The sequence below is a fragment of the Solea senegalensis genome, linkage group LG18 (assembly GCF_019176455.1).
Source record: "Solea senegalensis isolate Sse05_10M linkage group LG18, IFAPA_SoseM_1, whole genome shotgun sequence".
NCBI classification, from domain to species: Eukaryota; Metazoa; Chordata; class Actinopteri; order Pleuronectiformes; family Soleidae; genus Solea; species Solea senegalensis.
The window spans coordinates 2,963,082-2,982,994 of NC_058041.1; the positions used below are offsets into that span (position 1 = coordinate 2,963,082).

The following is a 19,913-nucleotide window of genomic DNA, read 5'->3' on the forward strand; positions in this document are numbered from 1 at the left end:
GGTCGCGTTTCACCTGCGTGACGTAGGTCCCGCCCCCTTTGCCAATCAAACCAAGTAGCAGGTGGTCTTATAAAATCACGTGATCACAGCCGTTAGGACGTACAATAAATACTAAAAGGTCGAAAGAAAAAGCTTCTACATGGGGTAGATAGTTGTTTTTAACATCTACTTTAGTATTTTTGCTTTGGGGAACCATTGTTCGTCTTACTAAGCCTAACTTAATTAACATAACACCTGTGTCAGATAATGCTAAGATGCTGTGCTAATAGATTGCTACATGTTAGCTTTAACTTGATCATTATACAGTGGGGTTTTTCTCTATGTTGGACCTTTTGTTAAGTGGATATGTTTTTTTGTGTCCCATCATCCTTTCATTCAGACGCACTGATATTTATACTCCTTATTCATATTATAGACTTACAGTTGCCGAGTAATATTCATATTGGGCATGTCATTCTCAAGCAGGGTCATGTTTATGGAAAATAAAGGTGCTAAGGTTAGTTACAGTTTATCTAACAAACTATTCACAGAACATAATGCCAATGTTTTTTGGGGATACAAAGGCTAACCTTTAGAAGCAGCACTGGTATTTTTGTAAGTTTTTGTAAGTTTATATATTCGAAAATGCCTTAAATAAAGTCATAAAAAAGGAGCAGCACTCATTTAATTATTGTCATAAACTATGAAATAAAAGTTAAAAAGAAATGTAATACTGAACACACGCAAACATGGTTATATAATCCAAATTTAACAAAAGTGTTTTCATAAACCGACTAGAGCTTCCTTAATTCTCCCATTTCTCTTCAGTTCTTCTGGGAGGCCACATTAACGACAGTAAAATAAAAACGTCAGTCTGTCATTTGTCTGGATGTCATTTATTCTGTAATCAACTTCAGAAAATGCATTCACAGTACACCAAATTTTATTGACACATAAAGGCATACAGTACATCTTTTTTTGAGTATTTACAAAATAGAGAGCCCACGGATGTTACACGCATGTATAAAAATATGCATTGCATCTATATAAATATGTACACAATGTGCAAAACATATGGCATTACAAACGACAAGAGGCATGGCATGGGGTGGTGAATATAGAGAATAGACTAGGCTACAAAGAAGCGTGTAAATGATGGGACTAGGGCGGAGAACCTTGTAAATAAACACGTTGGACTAAGCTCTATTATAGTGTTTAGCTGCTCCACCTGACAATGTACAGTATTCACGTGACAGTAAAGGCTGACGGGCAAATGAGGACAAGCAGGAACAGAAAAGCTGATGTTGGGTTATTCAAATTGAAGCACTCAGATATGACATGTTTTTGAAATTAGACACGAATATATTACTCTGTACGCAGTAAAGGCTCCTACGTTAATAAAAATCAAGGCAGGATTTGACATACAGTACAGTATATCAAGGGAGAGCACCTGTTATTGCCTTCAGCTGTCCCCGTCTCACCAGTCAGCAACAACAATGGCCAATAGTCGGTGGCTTCACCTCACCAAGAGTAAATTCAATTAGATTTATTGCAGCCAAACGGTTCTGTCAGATATGAAGAAAGAAAACCTCAACAAACCAAAAATATACACATGAAATCTGATTCTACACACGCAAAAGAAACGTGATTTTTCACCCTAAAAAACAAAAACAAAACATATGTTCCACTGCCTTTTGGCAACAAAAATATCACGTCTGAGCCTTTAAATGGACAAACCAAAGAAATGAGGATAATTAATTACAAGTGTCAACTCTTCTATAGGACACACATATATCAACTAGTGACTCTTGTGTTCATCCTGTGCAGGACTGACCACTCACAGCAATTTAGGAGGAAAATACAGGTGTCGTGGAAACATAGAACGAAGCCAGTCTGTGCAGTATTTGGTGCAACTCTATCAGCAAAGTGGGTTTGGGCACATCCAACTGATCTGATGATAAATGTGTGACTGCAGCAGTGTGCATCAAATCTACTTTGACAAGTAAAGTGTGGATATAAAGGGCTCTCAGTCACATTAGCTCAGGTTTCCACATTATTGCTGATATGGACAGCAAAAAAAGAATGTGAAAACAACAAAAAAAGGACAGACAAATAGCCCATTTTATTCTGCCAGAAACAACCCTGAAGAACCACTGACAATGTGCCTTCATGCCGTCGTTAACTGGAGCACGAGCGCCCTCTAGTGTCCACAACAAAGTGGTTAAAATGTTAACTCTAATTTCACTGAACATGACTGATATAAAAAAGAGAATTTAAAAAAGCAATCTTATCTCAAAGTGCCAGACAGTTAGACTGCATCAAAAAACAAAAAACAACCGTCATAAATCAGTGTCATTATTTAGAGTTGATAGGAAACATTTAGTGGGATATGATGCAATCCATTGAAAACAAAAATACTGAGTATTTATGACGACTTTAAAAAGGGAGCCAAGCCCTCAAAGGCGTCTGTGCATTTCTGACTGTAGCACACTGAATGAACACAGATTTACAACAGTCATCAGAAGCCTTCTGAAGTATAGAATACGCAAGAATCAAGCGTAAAGAATTAGATTTTCATAGATTATTAGCGACGTCATACGACGGAGGAGGGCGGCGGCGGTGGCTGCGAGGGAGCGAGAAACAGCCAGAGATTAAACGTGAACACAATCATGCACACGGAGACGCACAGATGTTCATGCAAGAGACAGGAAGACAATTCCACACGTACACAGACGCACACACGCACATCCACCCATAAATCAACATGCTTACTTCTCTCTCTCTCACGCTCGCTCTCACACACACACACACACGATCAGGAAACTAACTTTGTCTACAGGCCGCAGCAGCTGATGCGTCACCATCAGACTATTTCACCAGCCAAAGATCCCCTAGATGATGTTTGGTCTCGAGTTAAAGAAGCTGGTAAAGTAGACTGAAGTTGATCGGCTAGTGTTGCAGTTATTTCCCACCCACATACGTACACAAAGTGCAGGGGTATTATAGGAAAGCTGGATATAAAGCTCATTTTCTCCAAAGACATCTTTCTTGCAGCGTCACAGAGTTAACACATACTACATATGTGTGTCTCGTAAAATGTTGTTTTGTTCCCTTTCTGCTGTTTCTGTCAGTTTATTATCAGACCCAAAAAAAAAAAAGCTGCCAACTTTGTAAGTTAATTCCTGTTTTTTGTTTTTTCTTTTTCTTCTTCAAAAAGTACATTCAAAAGTAAGAGACTTGGCCAACAACTGCAGTATCACGCGAGCGATCGGCCACTCGATCGTTTCGATCACTCTGTATTAACAATCACCTTGGATATGCAGAGTTCACATTTCCTTGTTCTGAGGTGAATGAGGCTCGTCGTTCTGTCCCTCGGCCTCTTTAGTGCATAGCTCTCAACTTGTGGTCGGAGGAGCTGCCTCCTCTCATCGTCCGACTGGAGTCCAGTCTTTTGTTCTTTAGAGTCACTGGTTCATCAGCTTGACCCAAAATGGCCGCGGTGAATCAGCGGAAAAACAGTCACGTCTGATACAGCATATCAGATTAGTCAGGAAACAAAACATTCTACAGTATGTAGGAGGCTGGACCAGTGTGGACCTCAGTTAGGACAGTTTTTAAAGTTGCCTCTGAGATGACATTACACCATAAAGGTAAACGGATTGATTTGACTGTCCAACACCTTCTCAAATATCTTCTATAAACCGGTTTAGTCTTAAGTGTTTCTTGGATAAGCGGTTGCACTTACATCCTTGAAAAATTCAACACCTGAAGTGTATAATCCAACATATTTTTGATCCAAACTACATTTACCACAGCAACTACCACCTTTTATAACCCGGTATGGCACAGTGAGCCTCAGTGGGACAAAGGCCTTCGAATCACTACACCTACAGATGCATCTGCGCACTGTTACTGTGCTCACACAGTAAACAGATGCAGGAGTCAGTAGCTATGTTTACATGGACACGATTAATCAGAATAAAGGCCTGATCGGGAATTCTGACACAAATTGAATTCCAATTGAGAGGGCTGGTACTGTATATGGCGATCTGATCAGGACTTACTGGTTTGGTGTCTGTTCCACGCAAATGAGACGTGTTTCCGTTTTGTCAAAGACGCAGAAGAGGAGGAAAATGACATCGACAGCTAGAGGATGAGCGGACACATGCAGCGTATATACACTGCGCTAACGTCAAAATAGTCCGTTCTGACGGAATGCTTGAAGGATGTGTTGTGTACGCGGACCACAACGCGGTCGTTTAATTTCGCGTCCATGCAAACGACGGAATTTTTAAAAAACTCCAATCGGAAAAAGGAATCTTTTGGGAATTTTGCACATGTAAACACAGCTACTGGGAAGCCAACCTGCAACACCTCCGGTAGGAATGACTGGGTAATCTCAGCCTTCAGCACGACTCGAGTTCTCCGAGAGAACGTGGCATTGTTTTAGTGTGGTGTGAACAGTATTTACAAACAGTTCATGCTTAATTGTCTACATTTGGCTCCGTCTCCCTTCTTTCCGTAAACCGCCACTGAAAGTCTTCTCTGTTAAAAATCCCTTCATCTCCATCACCTTAGTGATGACATTTCAGACCTTCTTTTAAATCCTGCTTGTAGTTCAGCTTCATCAGTGTGCTGCCTGTACAAGGTATCTCCTGTAGTATAGTGGGAATATTACAGATGGTATGGATGTACTATTAAGAGTGATATATTCACCTTCTGTTTCCTTTGAAGTCTTTAAACTCAAACCCTTTTATGGCTGCCACGGTCTTCATCTTTTCATCCATCCATCCTTCACTCCCGGCTCAGATGCTGCTCAGCTGTCGTCCTCCATCAGTCCCAGTGCAGCTGCAGATCTTGGGTATCCAGGAAGTCTGTTGGGATCCCCAGTGGTGTGAGTGCCCCTGCAGGTCCAGGCGGCATGGTGAGGTCCAGCCACTCCATATTATCCAGTGCCGGGTCAGACAGACCCATGTTAATTGACGGCGGTGAGGAGGAATCGCAGAAGGACAGGTCTGACGTGTCCATGGGTGAGTAGGGATGCTGCTCCATCAGCTGAGCTTGAAGCTCCTCCATCAGGCCCCGCGTGCGCAGGTCCGAGGCCGGCGATGTGTCAGCCAGTGTCCTCTCCAGAAAGTCCTCCAGCTGATTGTCTGTAGCCAGAGAGGAGAGGCTGGCCAGGCTGGGGTCAACAACAGGGCTCAGACTGGGCGGAGGGGCCAAATGGATCTGTGGAGGAGGTCTGCAGAGGGCAGTGTTGACGGGCAGGGTGGTGATACTGGCTGTGACTGGGAGAGTCTTACTGAGAGACACTGGGGGCTCCTGCTGGATGAATGGTGTGATTTCTGGGAAAGAGCAGGACAAAGGAATGAAGAAAATGAATTATTAACTAACGTGTTTAGAAACATAGACTTTTCAAATAATAATATAACCAGGGCAGCTCAAGACAATGTCTTCCATAAAGTATATACAAGGCTTATTCTAAGACTAGAAGAAAACCCAATGATTTTTATTTTTAGGTGACTATACACTTGCTCCAACATGTTACACTGGACCTTGAACCTTCCTACAATACTTAACAGACTAAGTTTACCTCCACTCTGTATGAGAATGTCAAATAAGTCATCCATTTGCTGGCTGGTTGTCGTAGGAACCTGAGGACAAAGTCAGAGGTTAAGAGATTTGAATCTGGTACCACACGAAGCAGAGCAATTACTTAAGGCTAAAAACACTGCAAAACATGGACTTGTACTTGTTTTTAAGCTGTTGTATAATATGTTGCGAGTGAGTTGTAATGACTGTGATTATTGGCGAGTATCTAACCTGCGAGGCATTGTTGACGTGCATGTTGCGGCGCTGTTTGACGGCCTCCTCGTAGCGGGGAGGCTCTCGTGTCTTTGGAGGCTGAGTCATGAGAGCGGTGGGCTGGAGGATAAAGGCAGGCTGGGGAGAGGGAGACTGGAAGAGAAACAGGCAAGTGGAGAAACTGTAGGTGGAAAAAAGCACTGACATGTATAAAGCAAACATTACAAGATAGCACTTAAAATGCATCCAGTACGTGGCAATGACTTAACCAAAACTAACGCTTACACTCTGGCATTTACGCTGCTCTGATACCTTATGAAGAGATCCGTTGGCAATGTGGCGGTTTGGTGAAGCCCGTGGAGAGACCCTGGTTTCTGGGGAGCGTCTGAGGAAACTCTGGGGATTTATCTCGGGTCTAGTCTGGTTCTCCAAACCAGTAGTATTATTGCACATTGTCAGAGTCTGTCAAGGCACAAGAGAAAGACATCAGTCCATAACCTATCAACAGCTCAGTATCAGCGTAACATGACAGATGTGTCGACGAGTAACGACTGACCTGAAGCAGTGGGTTGTGGCCTGCTATCTGCTGACTAGGAGCTGTGTCCATCTTAGTGCTCTGCAGCTGAGGAACTGAGGCCTGTATCAGACCTGGATTTGAGACTGTGGCCTGAAGAACAGGCTGGATGCAGAGACAAAGAGACGAGTCATGAGTCTGCGACTGCGACTGAATCATAATTTTAAAACCATAACACATGTCACTTACCTGCAGGCTGACAGTGGTCCTTGGCAACTGGATTGCAGTAGCATTGTTGGGAAGTGACACTGGGAGGAGGATCTGAGTCCCAGCCTGGCCAGTAGTGGTCAGCAGAGTCTGAGGTTGCCTTGACGTGGTTAAAAGGGTCTGAGGCTGACCCAGCACCTGGGAGACTCCACCTGGGTGGCTAATGAAGAACTGCTGCAGGCTGGCGGCTGTGGGCTGGGACTGGGGCCGAGTCTGGAGTTTGGGACTTCTCTGTTGGTGCTGGAGCACCTGTGGGCTCGTGCTTCCTTGGGGCGGGGCTTGGGGCTGGATTTTTGTCATGAGCTGGATGGGCTTGCCAGCAGAAACAGTCACATCCTCCAACTTCACCATAGTTGGTCGGGGGCTAGAGAGAGTGTGGGAGCCTATGATAGAGTTTGGGATACTAGCAGCGGTGGACGAACAGTTTGACAAAACCGCGCCCTCCATTTTTACTACATTTGAATTCAGGACAGGAGGGACTGAGCTGAGTTTGGGAGATACCGAGTCAGGAACGCAGCCACCCTGGCCTCTCTTCTCCACCTCCAGCTGCATCTTCAGCGCCTCCACCAACTTCTGCTCTTGCTCCAGCTTCCTCATCAACTCTTCTATCTGCCGCTCCTTCTCATGGAGCCTCCGATCTTTTTCCTCCGGCACGTGACTGGACGGAGGAGGTGAAGACCATGGAGCTGCTGTGCCGCAGCTCACCGTCTGTGCTTCAGTAGGTGCCTCACACATGCTCACATCCTGCTGCAGGGTGGAGGCTTCAGGCGGATTGGGTGAGACTGGTGGTGTCGAGTGCGCGCTCTCTGGAGCCGCCTGCTTGATAGGGAAAACTATGGCAGGGGTGGTGATGGTGTTAGAGGCAGTGGTGACCTCCATGGGGATGGAGGTGGTAGTGGTAGGAGGAGCAGATGTGGCAGGAATTTCCTGGAAAGGCTTAAGTCTTTCGATCAGATCAGTCTTTGTCCCTGACACGGGAAGGCTTCGCAGCTTTAGCTCCAGTTTCAACTCCGCCACCTGCAAATATGAAAAAGTGATCATGTAAGGAATTAGGAATTACAGGTGTCTGTGACTGGATGAAAATTACATTTAGCTTAGCATTAAGCTCGCTAATTCACACATTACATCTTATTAAGAGTCAATTTTCCTCAGGACGGGACAAAACTTTGTCAACCATATTAGAAATGCCAGATTCCAAAGAAGTTCCTGTGTAGTAATCTTGATATAGTTCAGTTTTAACAGCTGGGCAGGCTTGTAAAGACCAAGGTCAATATCTCTTTGATTTACGATGATTGGAACATTTTTAAACTGCCAAGACATGATGTTCCAAAAGGCACAGGTGTGAAGTTGACACGACGATAAGTTTCCACAGACCTTCATCTCCTCCAGGTTGGCAGGTAAGACTCCCGGCTTGCGGTTTGACAGTGAATTATTTGGCCGAGCTGTGGTGAGCGAGGGAGGTGGAGGGGCAGTGGGAAGAGACACCACAATAGAGGTTGGCAGGCTGCTGGCAGCGCTGCTCTGACCCTCTGCCACAGGTCTACAGAAAGAAAGAGACGCAAAATATGTTGAGGTCATGGGTTTTTTTTCTTTTTGGAGAAAATAATTCCGTCACACAAGTACAAAAAAAAAAACCCAGAAAAAGAGGAAGAGGAGGTGTGAGAGAGAGAGACAGTGGACAAAAGAGTATTGTTGCTGAGATATTGCAGAGAGGAAACAGAGAGAGGAAATCTGCCACCAATATGAACAGACAGTCCAACCCCTGCCCTGCGCCTCACTAACAAAACCCATCAACCAAACCATAGCGCAACAAGCACAGTTCAAAGAGAGCTCAGCTGTGCAGCTGCTGAGAGGACATTTATGAAAACAGCAGCTGGTAAAACAACATCCTGTTAGTTATTAATATGATTAAAAGCAGGGTTGTTATTGGAAACCAGCTACTGGGACGCTGGGTTGTTGAAAACAACAATATTTGGCTTGTTTGTCATGGAGAGGAGCCAGATGAGAGGTATGCAAGTAAAAACATAAAAACCAACAATTTGAGCAAGCATTCACATTGATGAATTGTAATGTCCCGAAATCTGTAGCACACACAATACAGCTGGGTTGGTGGTCTTTGGAAAATCAATGCTGATGAGCCATTACTGCAGTAAACGGATAAATGGATTCATAAAAGACAGAGAGGTCAGGAGAATAAAGCACTGTCATCTTATGAAGAAAATATTCATTCATACTTTCAGTTAGATTCTGATAAGCTGTCAGTGTTGTAACTGGAGTACAACAATCAAATTAAAGTTGAAACTATCAGAGTATTATGGTACTTGGTGTGGATAGAGGTTAACACATTTTCCCAATGTTTGAAGAGGGCACTTGTTTATTGACGTACTTGAGTGGTGCTGGTAGAATGGTCTGGTAGTTGTAGTGCTGCTGCTGTTGCTGGCTGAGGATCTGCAGCTGGAGGAACAGCTGCTGTTGCTGCAGTAGTCGGGCATAAGAGGAGTCCATTGGTTCTTCGCTGGTCTCCTGCTTCTGGTCTGGAGGAACATACTGGTGGTATTTGAGCTTCTTCACCCTGGGCCTCGACTCTTTGCCCTTCTTACTGCGACTTTTCTCTGAGGACGTCTTCTGCTGACTTTGCTGTGTTGGGGAGAGAAATCATTTCAAAATATATACGCTCTGTCAAACAGCACCGGACCACACAGCAGACAGCAATATTATATTATTATATTGAGGTGATGTAGTTTGTTGGCCTCACTTTGATCAGTGTTGGGCCTGGTTTCGAGGGAGCAGGGGTAGAAGTTGCGCGGTTGGCCAGAATCTCATTGGCAGAAATCACTTGCACAATGTTTGAAGTTGCTTGTTTAGAGATTGGGAAGGTCTGAAAAAATAAAAGGACTTCATTTAGAAAAACAAACAAACAGCAAACAGCGTATGTCTTATTGATAAGAGCAAAATCTGGGATTACAGGACAGGACAATTTCTCTACACAGAACCTGCAGTATGGTGCTGGGGAGCGATGGTGGTGGTGCTGGAGCAGGAGCAGGAGAAGGCGTCTCTGGGGCTTTGATCTCTCCTGGTGAAGGTGCAGAACTCTGAGACTCTTGACTGGCTGGCTGATCCGGGGACAGGGCTTCACAACTGTCTTCATCCAATACCTTAGGGTAATTCACCTGGCCCACTAAAAGAAAAACAGAATGCCGTTAAGTCCTCTCACAGCAACTTTACCTCCATAATTCTACGTGTCTTTTCCACGTTGTTTAAATAAAGGTATTTTTTTTGCCATGTCTCTTACCGATGATGGCTTGTTTAAGGCTGGAATCCACTGGGATGATGTTCTTTTCCACCAGCTCCATTGGGCCGGGTCTCTGGGCGATCTTTTCGTTCAGGTTGTCGGCCAGCCGGGCCCTCTTCAGCTTCATCTGCGTGGCCTGGAGTGAGGGCTCCGCTCCAGTCTCTGGAAGATGTAACACACAGCCATGTAACATTACATATTGACCACAGTTTCAAATGTTCTGACTTTATTTGCACTTTCTCAAATGTGATAGCCATGTTCTCAATTGCATGGTCCACTGGTGCTTAACATACATACAGTAAGAGGACGTTCTTCATGCTGCCATGTGAAGACAGCATTTCTATTCCTGTACCAAGAAACACATGCGTGCATATTGTGAACCAGAGAATGATCCATACCCTGTAGGATGTGCATCCTGACCAGCTCTGCTCTCTCTGGGCGACTACGGATCTTGTGCTTCAGGAAATTCTCAGTCTTATAGAAAAGATATAGAGATATAGCAGTTAGCACGTTTACTCAATTGCTGCACTCCACAAGTTTCAGATTTGAGCAATTCAGTCCCAACTAAGCGCCTTACCCTGGCTCTCTCCAAGCTGCGAATCTGCCCATGGAAAGCTGCTGGGCTTTTGAGAGCTGTGGAACAACACATTTATCAAGTTAACATATATATTGTGTCAGTTATTGGTGTGAGGTTTGTTATTAGAAAGCCAATCAGTCCACATAAGCTTCTCTGTGAGTGATGGAACGCCGAGCATTACTGATACTCACGTGGCATTATGCCCTGGTCCACCAGCTGTTCCCGGGTTCGCCTTTGCTGAAGCTTCAACTGCAGGACTGAAAGCAAAATAAACGGAAAATAAGAAGAGGAAAAAAAAGGGAGGACAATGAGATCAAACTGAGGAGGTAACCGCATACTAACCTCTCACCTTCCCCCGGGTCTAAGTCATATCCTGCTTTTGAGTCAACATGCTGACATAATTAATAACATTATTACCATCTAATGAGCTCAGTTACAGTTGAGGCACATGCTAGCGTGACACCATGTGAGTTTTAATTGAATTTAACCAGAGTCTGACAGTTCTCAGTTCATTATTATGTGCTCACATTACATTACATTACATTACATTACATTACATTACATTACATGTCATTTAGCAGACGCTTTTATCCAAAGCGACTTACAATGGAATTGTGTACAATCCGCCAGGGGCGGAGTCGAATTTGCGACCATTGCGATCATGACGTCTTTCGCACACAGGGTACTGGTCTTAACCACTGCGCCACTCCACCCCACAAACCTGCTGTTTAATTCCTCGGAAAACTGCCGCCCAAAAAAACTATTTAAAAAAGGTACCAAGCAACCAACGAGAGGTAAAGACTGACATCCACCAACAAAACACGGCAGCACAAGTCTACTTGAGTTGAACGATAAGCACCATACTATCAATGCAAGTCAAGAAAAATGCTCACCTGCTTTTGCGCTGAAACTAGCGCAGCAGTTGTTAAGTGTCTCCACGAAGGCCATGTTTTTACTACTGCCTGGTAGAATAGTCCAAAACACAATGGAGTAGTGAAGCCATTTGAATCCAGTTTGACAGCCTTTGAATTCACGCCCAAAATATGCATCTTAGGCAATGATGTAACAATGCAAAATCTGCAGCACTGCAACACTGGTTACCTCCTGTATTTCTTTATCCCTCTGTCACTCAGTTGAGGAGGGTTAGTTTTCTGGCTAGAAGTGATTCAAACAGCCAGACACGGAGGACTACACTGGGAAAAACCAAGTAAGTGACTCAACACATCACAACAAATGTATGTGATGTAACCTGTGCCTAAAAGAACGAGTTTGCCACAACGACACAACTATTCTGACGTGCTTTCGAGTCCCACGGTAAGAGGGAAGTGGAACAAGTAGATTTGCACAAAATCAACACCAGCCATGAGCACAGACACTTCTCCATTCAGAGAATGTGACACATCGAAGCTTACGGAGAAAAACAATATTTTGCTCCAGCAGGAAACAACCGGCACTGTTGAGGTTTTACACACAAGTCGATGACAATGGCATTTTCCAATCGTCATCCACTGATTACGTCACCTTTCGCGAAAACTTTCAACAAACTTTGTTTGGAAATAACATGCACGCATGTGCAAATAACCGCTGTGGTAAACACTGACAAAAACTCAACCCTGGCTACTGTTTATAAACTCACAGAGAAAGTTGGAAAGTGGGGGAACAAAGGGTCAACAACCCTGACAGATGAAGTCATACTAATGGCACTTTTCCATTATACAGTTCTAGCACTACTCGGCTCTCACTACTTGACCTGGTTTGGGTATCGGGCACGTCGTTTTCCATTGTTTAATAGTACCTCCTCAACGTGGGCGGGGTCGAAACTGCTGTGACATTGACAACCTCCCAACAGACCGTGTTTGGCTCCGTCTAGCTCCCCCTGTATCTTCTCGTCAGCCACCGATCGCAGTAACGTCTGCACCTCGACGACAGACCGCGGTGTACCTTTGGGGACAGCAGCCGCGTATGCTCGCTGTAACACTCATGTTTGATTCTTGCGTCGGATGTCATGCAAAAACACCCGAGCGGAGTCAAGTCACGTCGAGCCGAGTAGCGCTCGAATATGTATAACGGAAAAGCCCCGTGAAGTGAATAGCGAGAGAAAGGTATTCAGTGGGGGGGGACATGTTTGTTCAAGGTGATTCATAAATACTTCCAGTCTGTGGCATTCTCCTCAATAACTCCGGGAAACTCTGTTCAGCCTGACTGACAAACACAAGCTGACCCCATGACCTCAACAGGCCGAGGCGAGCAAAGATTGAAATGACTGAGTTGTTTATCCACACAGAGGAAGACACAAACACATCGGCGACTTGGCAGGTCCGTGGAGGCTTACATATAAATTCAGTCAACAAAGGACAGAGAGAAAGAGAGAGAGAGAGACAGAGAGGGAGACTGAAAACCTGTTGAAAAACCCAAGATGCAAGCCAATAACTGATAAAATCCAAAAAAATCACAAGACGAATAAAAGTCTGGCATTTTATCTTCCCTAAAACAGCTGTCCGTCTTTTGTTAATTGTCTGAAGAGGCTTTTCTTGTGATCTGCAACTTTCATGACTTGCCTTGTGGTCTGAGACACTCACACCTGTCATTGTGACAGATCGACACCTGCATGTTAAAGCCTACATGAGTAAAAAGGAGTGTGGAAAGTATGAGAGGTGTGTGCTCACACTGGAGGGGGGGGGGGTAGCGACCAAAGCTAAGAAGATGAGCTGGTGCTACTACTGTTGACATTCCACAGACGCTTTCCACCATCGCGACATTAACGTGCTTTCCCTGCAGAAAGCAGCACACAGATGGTTTGTGTGCACTAACGCACAAAACATACATGTATTCCAGTTGGGGATGACTTTATATAAACACCCTGCGAGTGTTGACCGTAACTGAAAAATTAAGAACTTTCTGTGCATGGTAATATCACAGTGAGCAAACCAGACTGATCTCCCTGCGCCATCTCAACCGTGATTAGGAACTGGCAAACGCAAGCGTGAATCTAACCCATTCCCAAAATCTGGAAATGGCATACCCATCCATCAGTGCCTGACTCGGTCCTACGCGGAAGCCAAAACAGCATCGAGAGGGGGACGAGACGCACGCAAGCTGGCAAACGCGAGGATAATTTGGTTGATTCAGGAAGTACGCTTGTGGACGTGCTTTTAGAAAAAAAAAAAGTGTGACGCCCATCTATGTATAACGAGTATTTAAGGTCAAACTGGGAATGCCGTAACCAGTATGTGACCACAGTGGAAAAACTGCACCAAAGCCAAAAGGTCCTGACATTATTACATATATTAAATGTTAGCTAAATGTTGGGTGTTTGATTTATTTATATAATTGAATTTCAGCGACTGTAATTTCCCTTTGCACACATGACCATTATACACCCAGTCTTACTTAGGTTAACAAGGTTGATTTTGTAATATTTGGAGTATTTTTCTTGATTTTGTGTAGAAACAGTGATAATCATTACAGTTAACCAGAAATATGATTTATTAGGCAGAATAGGCTTTTGATGACAAACACTCCAAGTGAAAATGAATCAGAGCCTGATGATGATGTTGGCTCACAGTCTTTTTTTCGAGTGTTTGATTTTTTAAGGAGGTATTTTTTTGTCTTTCTGTGCCTGAACAGCCACATGACCTTACCATTTTTGCGTTCGCTGAGTGAAGGTAGATTCGGTGCGGGCTGCAGCGACAGCTCCTCCATCTCGTGGGTCACCGCCTCGCTCTGTGGACTGGGCACCAGCAGACTCAACACCCCACAATCCCCCTCTGCACCAAGCAAGTGGTAAGCCTGGGGCTCCATCCTGCCTCAGGAGAGGGGTTGGGGAGGGTTTCACACAAGCAACAAGGGTATAGGTGACCGTCCCTTTGTGTTATGTCTCGCTGCTACCTGCGTGGACACAAGGCAATCAAAGAGAGCATGAGGAGTTAGCAGGAAAACGAAGGACCGCTCTTTTGCTCTCACACAACAACTTAAACAGGAGGAATACATCACACTCGGGGACATTTTGTGGGCTCCTCATGAACAGTAATCCTGAATAACCATCATCATCCTGTTGGTATGACTACTTCACCCAACTGCTGAAATGCAAAGAGTGGCATTTAATTTCAGCCATCTGGAAGAGCTCAGTCGCAGCCCAAATTAGTCATTAAACGAGCTGGGTCGGCCATTACGCCGAATGATCACTTCAAAACCACTGCTCACGAGAAACAACGCCAGTCTGCACATGAATGTTCTCTCTGTGCAGACGAGCTTCATAATCTGGAATATGACGTCGCTGTGGCGATTTCAAACAGAGGGGCAGGAAACATTTTGGGGAGCAAAACAAACAGTTCAGTATCCAGGGCTTCACAGCAGCCTCTTAACTAGGAGATGACGGACTGCTCCGTCTAAACATGTAAGCTATTTATCGCTCTCCAACAGCACCCACACAATCCATTCCAAGGCATGAGCGCACTTTATTAACCGTCCTGATGTGTTGTGTTTGGCTGAGAACCACTGTGTTCCTATGGCTTCTTTTATTTCTCTCTGCAGAGGCATGAGACGGTGGAGGAAGTCGAGTGAAACAACACATGTGACTGCTGTCAACTCTGCTGGTTTTACTGAAGTATCCAATCATGAACACCATAGTTCATCACCTCCTGCTGTTCTTTTCTATCCCTTAAGATAATTGGTTTTTTTTTACATGTTGCATAAACTACCACCCCTCAACTAATAAAAAACGGGAGGAGGACAGAGTTAAAAATTAAATGAGCTTGAATTAAAAGTGCAAGCACCATTTCCTAAATAGAGAGAAAGTTGCTCCAATAAAATCAATGAAAAAATGAAATGTTACTCAGATATCACTTTGACATGAGTGTCAATCCCAGTTAATATAGCACTTACTAGTAATCTGAACTGGTGCATGCTGAATCTGGCCATCGCTTCAGAATTCCCTCACTCCTTGAAACTTGGCTTCTGACTCACAGACACTCTCTGCCATTTAATAACGATTAAATGCCTAACCTTAGACTCCATGCAACAGGCAGTTCAACCTCAGTGGTTCAGTAACAGCAATTTTAATAATTTAACTGGCCTTTGGTCTGCAACATGTAAGCCTTTCCGATAGATTACAATCAAAGGGTGCGTCCTGTCATATGAGGCTTTCACTTTGGATTTTCTGGGCCATGTCCAAGCTGTTTGAAGAGACTCTGTGAACATTGACCCTGATCGAGGGCTATTGTTCTCCATCATGTTGGCTTTCAGTGGGACAGGAAGGCGGTGTGGCATTGGAGTAGAACACCCCATTCCCTGCTTTGATGCTGAACTAGTTTCCCTTTTCTTTGCAGACATTTTTATGGCACGAGGAGAGAAAGTCTTACACAGTTTAATCAGATTCAGAAGACTTAATCTACACAAAGAGGTTCACAATGAAAAGCACAGACACAGAAGAAGTGATAATGGAAAAAAAAGAGAAAGAAATACACATGTGTTTCCGAGACCTCCTAAACCAAGTCATATTTGTGTGCTTGTACGTGCAAGTGTGACTGGCTACCACAACCACAGGAAGGCTGTGGTTGTCATTCTGTCAGTGAGTTCACTCATACCGTTGGTAGCAGAGGACAGCAAGGGACGGAGGAGAGAGACGTCTGGGTTAACTGCTGTGCAGAGTCACGCTAAGCCATGGAGTCAAATCTGGAGGAAGACAGACAAAGAGCAACCATGAATATAACATGGAAATTCATCAAATTTTAGATCACTAAAGCATTTATTTCCTTTTATTTGACATTTATAAAACATGGCAGTATTCCTGTGGTGTCTCTACCGTTAAATACATTATAGTCCACTGTTAGGGCCATCAAGCCCAACCATTTGTCTGACACTGTTTGTCTCTTAGCACTCTCTCCCCTCTTTTAATGTTCAACCCCAACAAAAAACCAGAGCTGATGCTTCTAGAAAAGAGTTTTCGCTACTTCACAGCAAGAAAACATGACAGAATCCCAATTTATCAATTAAAAAAGGAATTATGTAACGTGGCCTTACATAATTAACGGCCATTGAAATACAAAATGAGAACAAACACCATCAGGAGCACCTAAACTGAAAAGGGCTGTTTGAAGATTAATAGAGACTGAAAAATTCTAAGTGCCACATAAAGACATGTGAATGAATCGAGCACACGCTCAAGGCTGCGCCATGGGCTGAACATTCATGTTCACAGGTTGCTAGGATAATCTGCAGTGGTCTCTATGACAAAGGAAGTGGGTCATTTATGCACAGACAAAAGAAACTCTTAAGTATTAATAATGACTAAAGAGCTGTAATGTGGTATCCACTCAGCAGTCTGAGGGAGAATGACAGACACTGCTCTCACATGGTATAATAATAATAATAATAATAATAATAATAATAATTATGATAATAATGTTGGGTCCTTCCTTGATACAGCATTACTACATTTCTGTAGAGCGGTGCATTTTTAAATAGGCCATTTAATAATTAAATTGCATTTAGTATTGCAATTTCTGGAGTAAGAATGCTTGCGGGGAATTTAGAAAATAAATGAGTAGTTTAGTAGTAGTAGAAACAACAAAGGCCAGACATTTTGTGCAGCTCAGGCATGACTTCTGTTAACGTCAGTGCAACTCAACTGCAACTAAATGCTTTCCATACACAGCTGATAGTTGAGTCGTGAATGATAAGGACCGATCTTTGACAGTGGCCTGTTAAAACATCCATAAAGTTTTTACCGTCCTCAGGCTGGCAGAATTTGGCATGAACTTGGAAGATACCACTAGTGCAGTCACACAGAGACACGAGTGGATACAATACCCTGCTTTCAAAAACTCCTGCATTGCAGTTTGAGGACCAAATGGGAACTTGTAAAACTGAAGTGCCATGTATCTTCAACAGTGGCACAGAGAACTTGTCAGTTCCCAGTCCCCCGCATTCTGACGAGAAGAGGTCATGGGTCAACTTTGCAACGAACAGGCCTGGCTGTGGAGACTTTTCGTGATAAAGTGCCCACAAGCAACCACGCATGCAACATCAAATATGTCTGGTTTTAGTTTCAAGAACCAGGCTCAATAGTAACAACCCAGATGCAGAGTGAAGAGAAATAGGCTTATAGCAGTGGTGTAGTCTATGTGATATGCAGGAATATGCCAAGCACCCATTACAAAAGAGCCAGGACTTACATATAACCACCTAAAAATGCATGTTGATACGAATCAATACCATTTTTTTTTGCACTCATGATTGTCACTTGGTTCATATCATTTGGCTGTGTAAGCCATTCATTCTGTACTTATGTAAGACATGCTAAACTAATTTACCTTGCATATACACACCACCTCTGTACACACAAATCTTGAGAGCCACTCAGTGACAAACAAAAGTTTGAGTCTGCAGTTTTCTGCGCCTTAAATAGACCATGTCTTTCTTGTCCAAGAAAAACAAGTCTGCTTTTATCCAAAGATAACACAGGAATGATGTCATTGCTGTGGCTCATTCACTAGAGTCACTGTTCTGCTCCGTTCCCACAGACACACACACACGTGATGTAAAGCCGTTTTCTTTGTCAGTGAGGGAAAGAAAAGGACTTGACAAATATAATAATCATCATCATAATAATAATAATAATAATAATATTAGTATGCAGTCAAAATCCATAGGACAGCCACACCTTGGTGTAAAAAAGCCCAGGTCAGATCATGCTGCCTGCAATGGCGTGTTATCACACTTGTTAGACAAGACCATTTCTGTGGGGTGAATACAAATCAGATTATTACAATAGGCTCCTCTAACCGTGTGTGCTCGGACCCTGAAGATACATGGATTACAAAATATAGGTTGTGTGCTAGTTTTGTTTGGACAAGAAAATCCAAACAAAACGTTTTTTTCCTCCCGTATGTACACACTTAACTTGGATACCTCACATTGCAACACCTTTAAGACGATTGGTTAGACAATGTTGAATCCAGCTGTGATGTCTATTTCTTTAATTGGAACAATCTGGGTAATAAGGGGTGTTTTTGTTGAGAGTATCGGATGATGTTTTTAATCCAATCCAAATTTAATGTGGTTTATTTTATAAAGCACATGTTTATACCACAGGGTGGACCAGTGTGCAGTACATACAATACAAATCAACAATGAGAGGACTAAAAGACACACATAAAGGCCAATGAAGCACTTAAAAATAATAAATAAATAAAAAAATTAAGAAAATAAGCTAAAACACACATAAGAAACAATTCACTCTGTATTAAAAGCCAACTAAAGTAAATGTGTTTTCAAAGTGTCAGGGCTCATTCCACAATTTAGGAGCTGAAACAGGCATTAAAATGTGTCTTTTTTTCTTTTGTTGCTGAAATAAAGCATGTCATAATTTGTTTTTAACAACTCTGGGATTACTGATATGTAAGAAAGAAAGAAAACCTAATTGATCATCTAACAAATTATCATTGTAGTTTAAAACAATGTTACTATGTATATATATATATATATATATATATATATATATATATATATATATATATATATATATATATATATATATATACATATATATACACACATATATGTATATATATATATATATATATGTATATATACACATATACATATATATACATATATATATAGAATTGTATTGTATTTTTGTATTTGCCACAGGGAGAGACATGGAAACATTGGTATAAGTATAAAGACATCTGAGCAGGGAGTCTTCTCGCAAATGAATACTGCACTGGGAGGTTAGAGGCACACAGGGATGATTACTTTGCCATCCAACCATATGCACAGTGCATAAGTAGCAGCTAATATTTCACACGCTTCAATGACAGACTGACTGGATGGGACTGAAATCCCCACATCCTGCCTGTCTGGATGATTCACACATAAACCCCAAAACCCCTGCCAGGATTTGCTGCAGCATCAGCACCTGATTCAGAAATTCAAAAAGCATCCACAGTAAAAGAGGTGAGATGAATGAAGTCACTGCACATAAATATCATTTAAACTTGAATATATATGTATGTACATATATATATATATATATATATATATATATATATATATATATAGTAACATTAAATTATAATATGTGCAAATTGACACAGAGTCACATGGCAGTCAGCTCCCCTTCAGTTTGTGTTATCGCATGGGAGAAGGGCGGGTGTGAGGGGGATGAGATAACGTTGACATGTTACTTGAAATCTGACAGGTGAGTGAGTTGCAGACAGTCAAATAGGTGCGTTCACAGACATCATTTCTCGGACTAACGTTGACGCGTCGATAAAAAAGAATGTGGTCAAACACATGCAGTAAAAGCCCCGGTGTTCAGTCACAGCAGCCCTCGTCTGCTCTGCCCCTTTCTGCACATCATGAAATGCTCCCCAACAACAGCCGCCTCACAATTTTCGCTAGTTAGCTCGGCTTAGCCAGCACGGGCTAACATGCTAAAAACAAGACAGCGCCGCGTCGGGTGTCTGCTCTTA

General features: G+C 43.0%; 1 protein-coding gene across 4 annotated transcripts in view; it reads right to left on the reverse strand.

Moving 5' to 3' along the window:
• The window catches only part of mrtfba (myocardin related transcription factor Ba), a 32,116-nt gene that overhangs the window by 12,013 nt on the left and 190 nt on the right, over nucleotides 1-19,913 (reverse strand). Inside the window, exons 2-17 of one of the 4 annotated variants that reach the window (XR_006358243.1) lie at nucleotides 16,020-16,107; nucleotides 14,076-14,322; nucleotides 10,626-10,691; nucleotides 10,435-10,490; nucleotides 10,256-10,331; nucleotides 9,858-10,019; nucleotides 9,559-9,743; nucleotides 9,321-9,443; nucleotides 8,952-9,202; nucleotides 7,940-8,105; nucleotides 6,548-7,582; nucleotides 6,341-6,463; nucleotides 6,070-6,246; nucleotides 5,803-5,937; nucleotides 5,573-5,633; nucleotides 2,781-5,324 (exon numbers count right to left, since the gene is read on the reverse strand). Coding sequence is in view for 3 of the 4 variants with exons in the window: in XM_044013828.1 (XP_043869763.1) it covers nucleotides 4,813-5,324; nucleotides 5,573-5,633; nucleotides 5,803-5,937; nucleotides 6,070-6,246; nucleotides 6,341-6,463; nucleotides 6,548-7,582; nucleotides 7,940-8,105; nucleotides 8,952-9,202; nucleotides 9,321-9,443; nucleotides 9,559-9,743; nucleotides 9,858-10,019; nucleotides 10,256-10,331; nucleotides 10,435-10,490; nucleotides 10,626-10,691; nucleotides 14,076-14,235 (3,288 nt within the window). In the remaining variant the exon portion in view is untranslated. Of the gene's footprint in view, nucleotides 1-2,304; nucleotides 5,325-5,572; nucleotides 5,634-5,802; nucleotides 5,938-6,069; nucleotides 6,247-6,340; nucleotides 6,464-6,547; nucleotides 7,583-7,939; nucleotides 8,106-8,951; nucleotides 9,203-9,320; nucleotides 9,444-9,558; nucleotides 9,744-9,857; nucleotides 10,020-10,255; nucleotides 10,332-10,434; nucleotides 10,491-10,625; nucleotides 10,692-14,075; nucleotides 14,323-16,019; nucleotides 16,108-19,913 lie in introns of those variants that run through there. The other 3 variants (XM_044013828.1, XM_044013829.1, XM_044013827.1) reach the window with 3 other exon arrangements.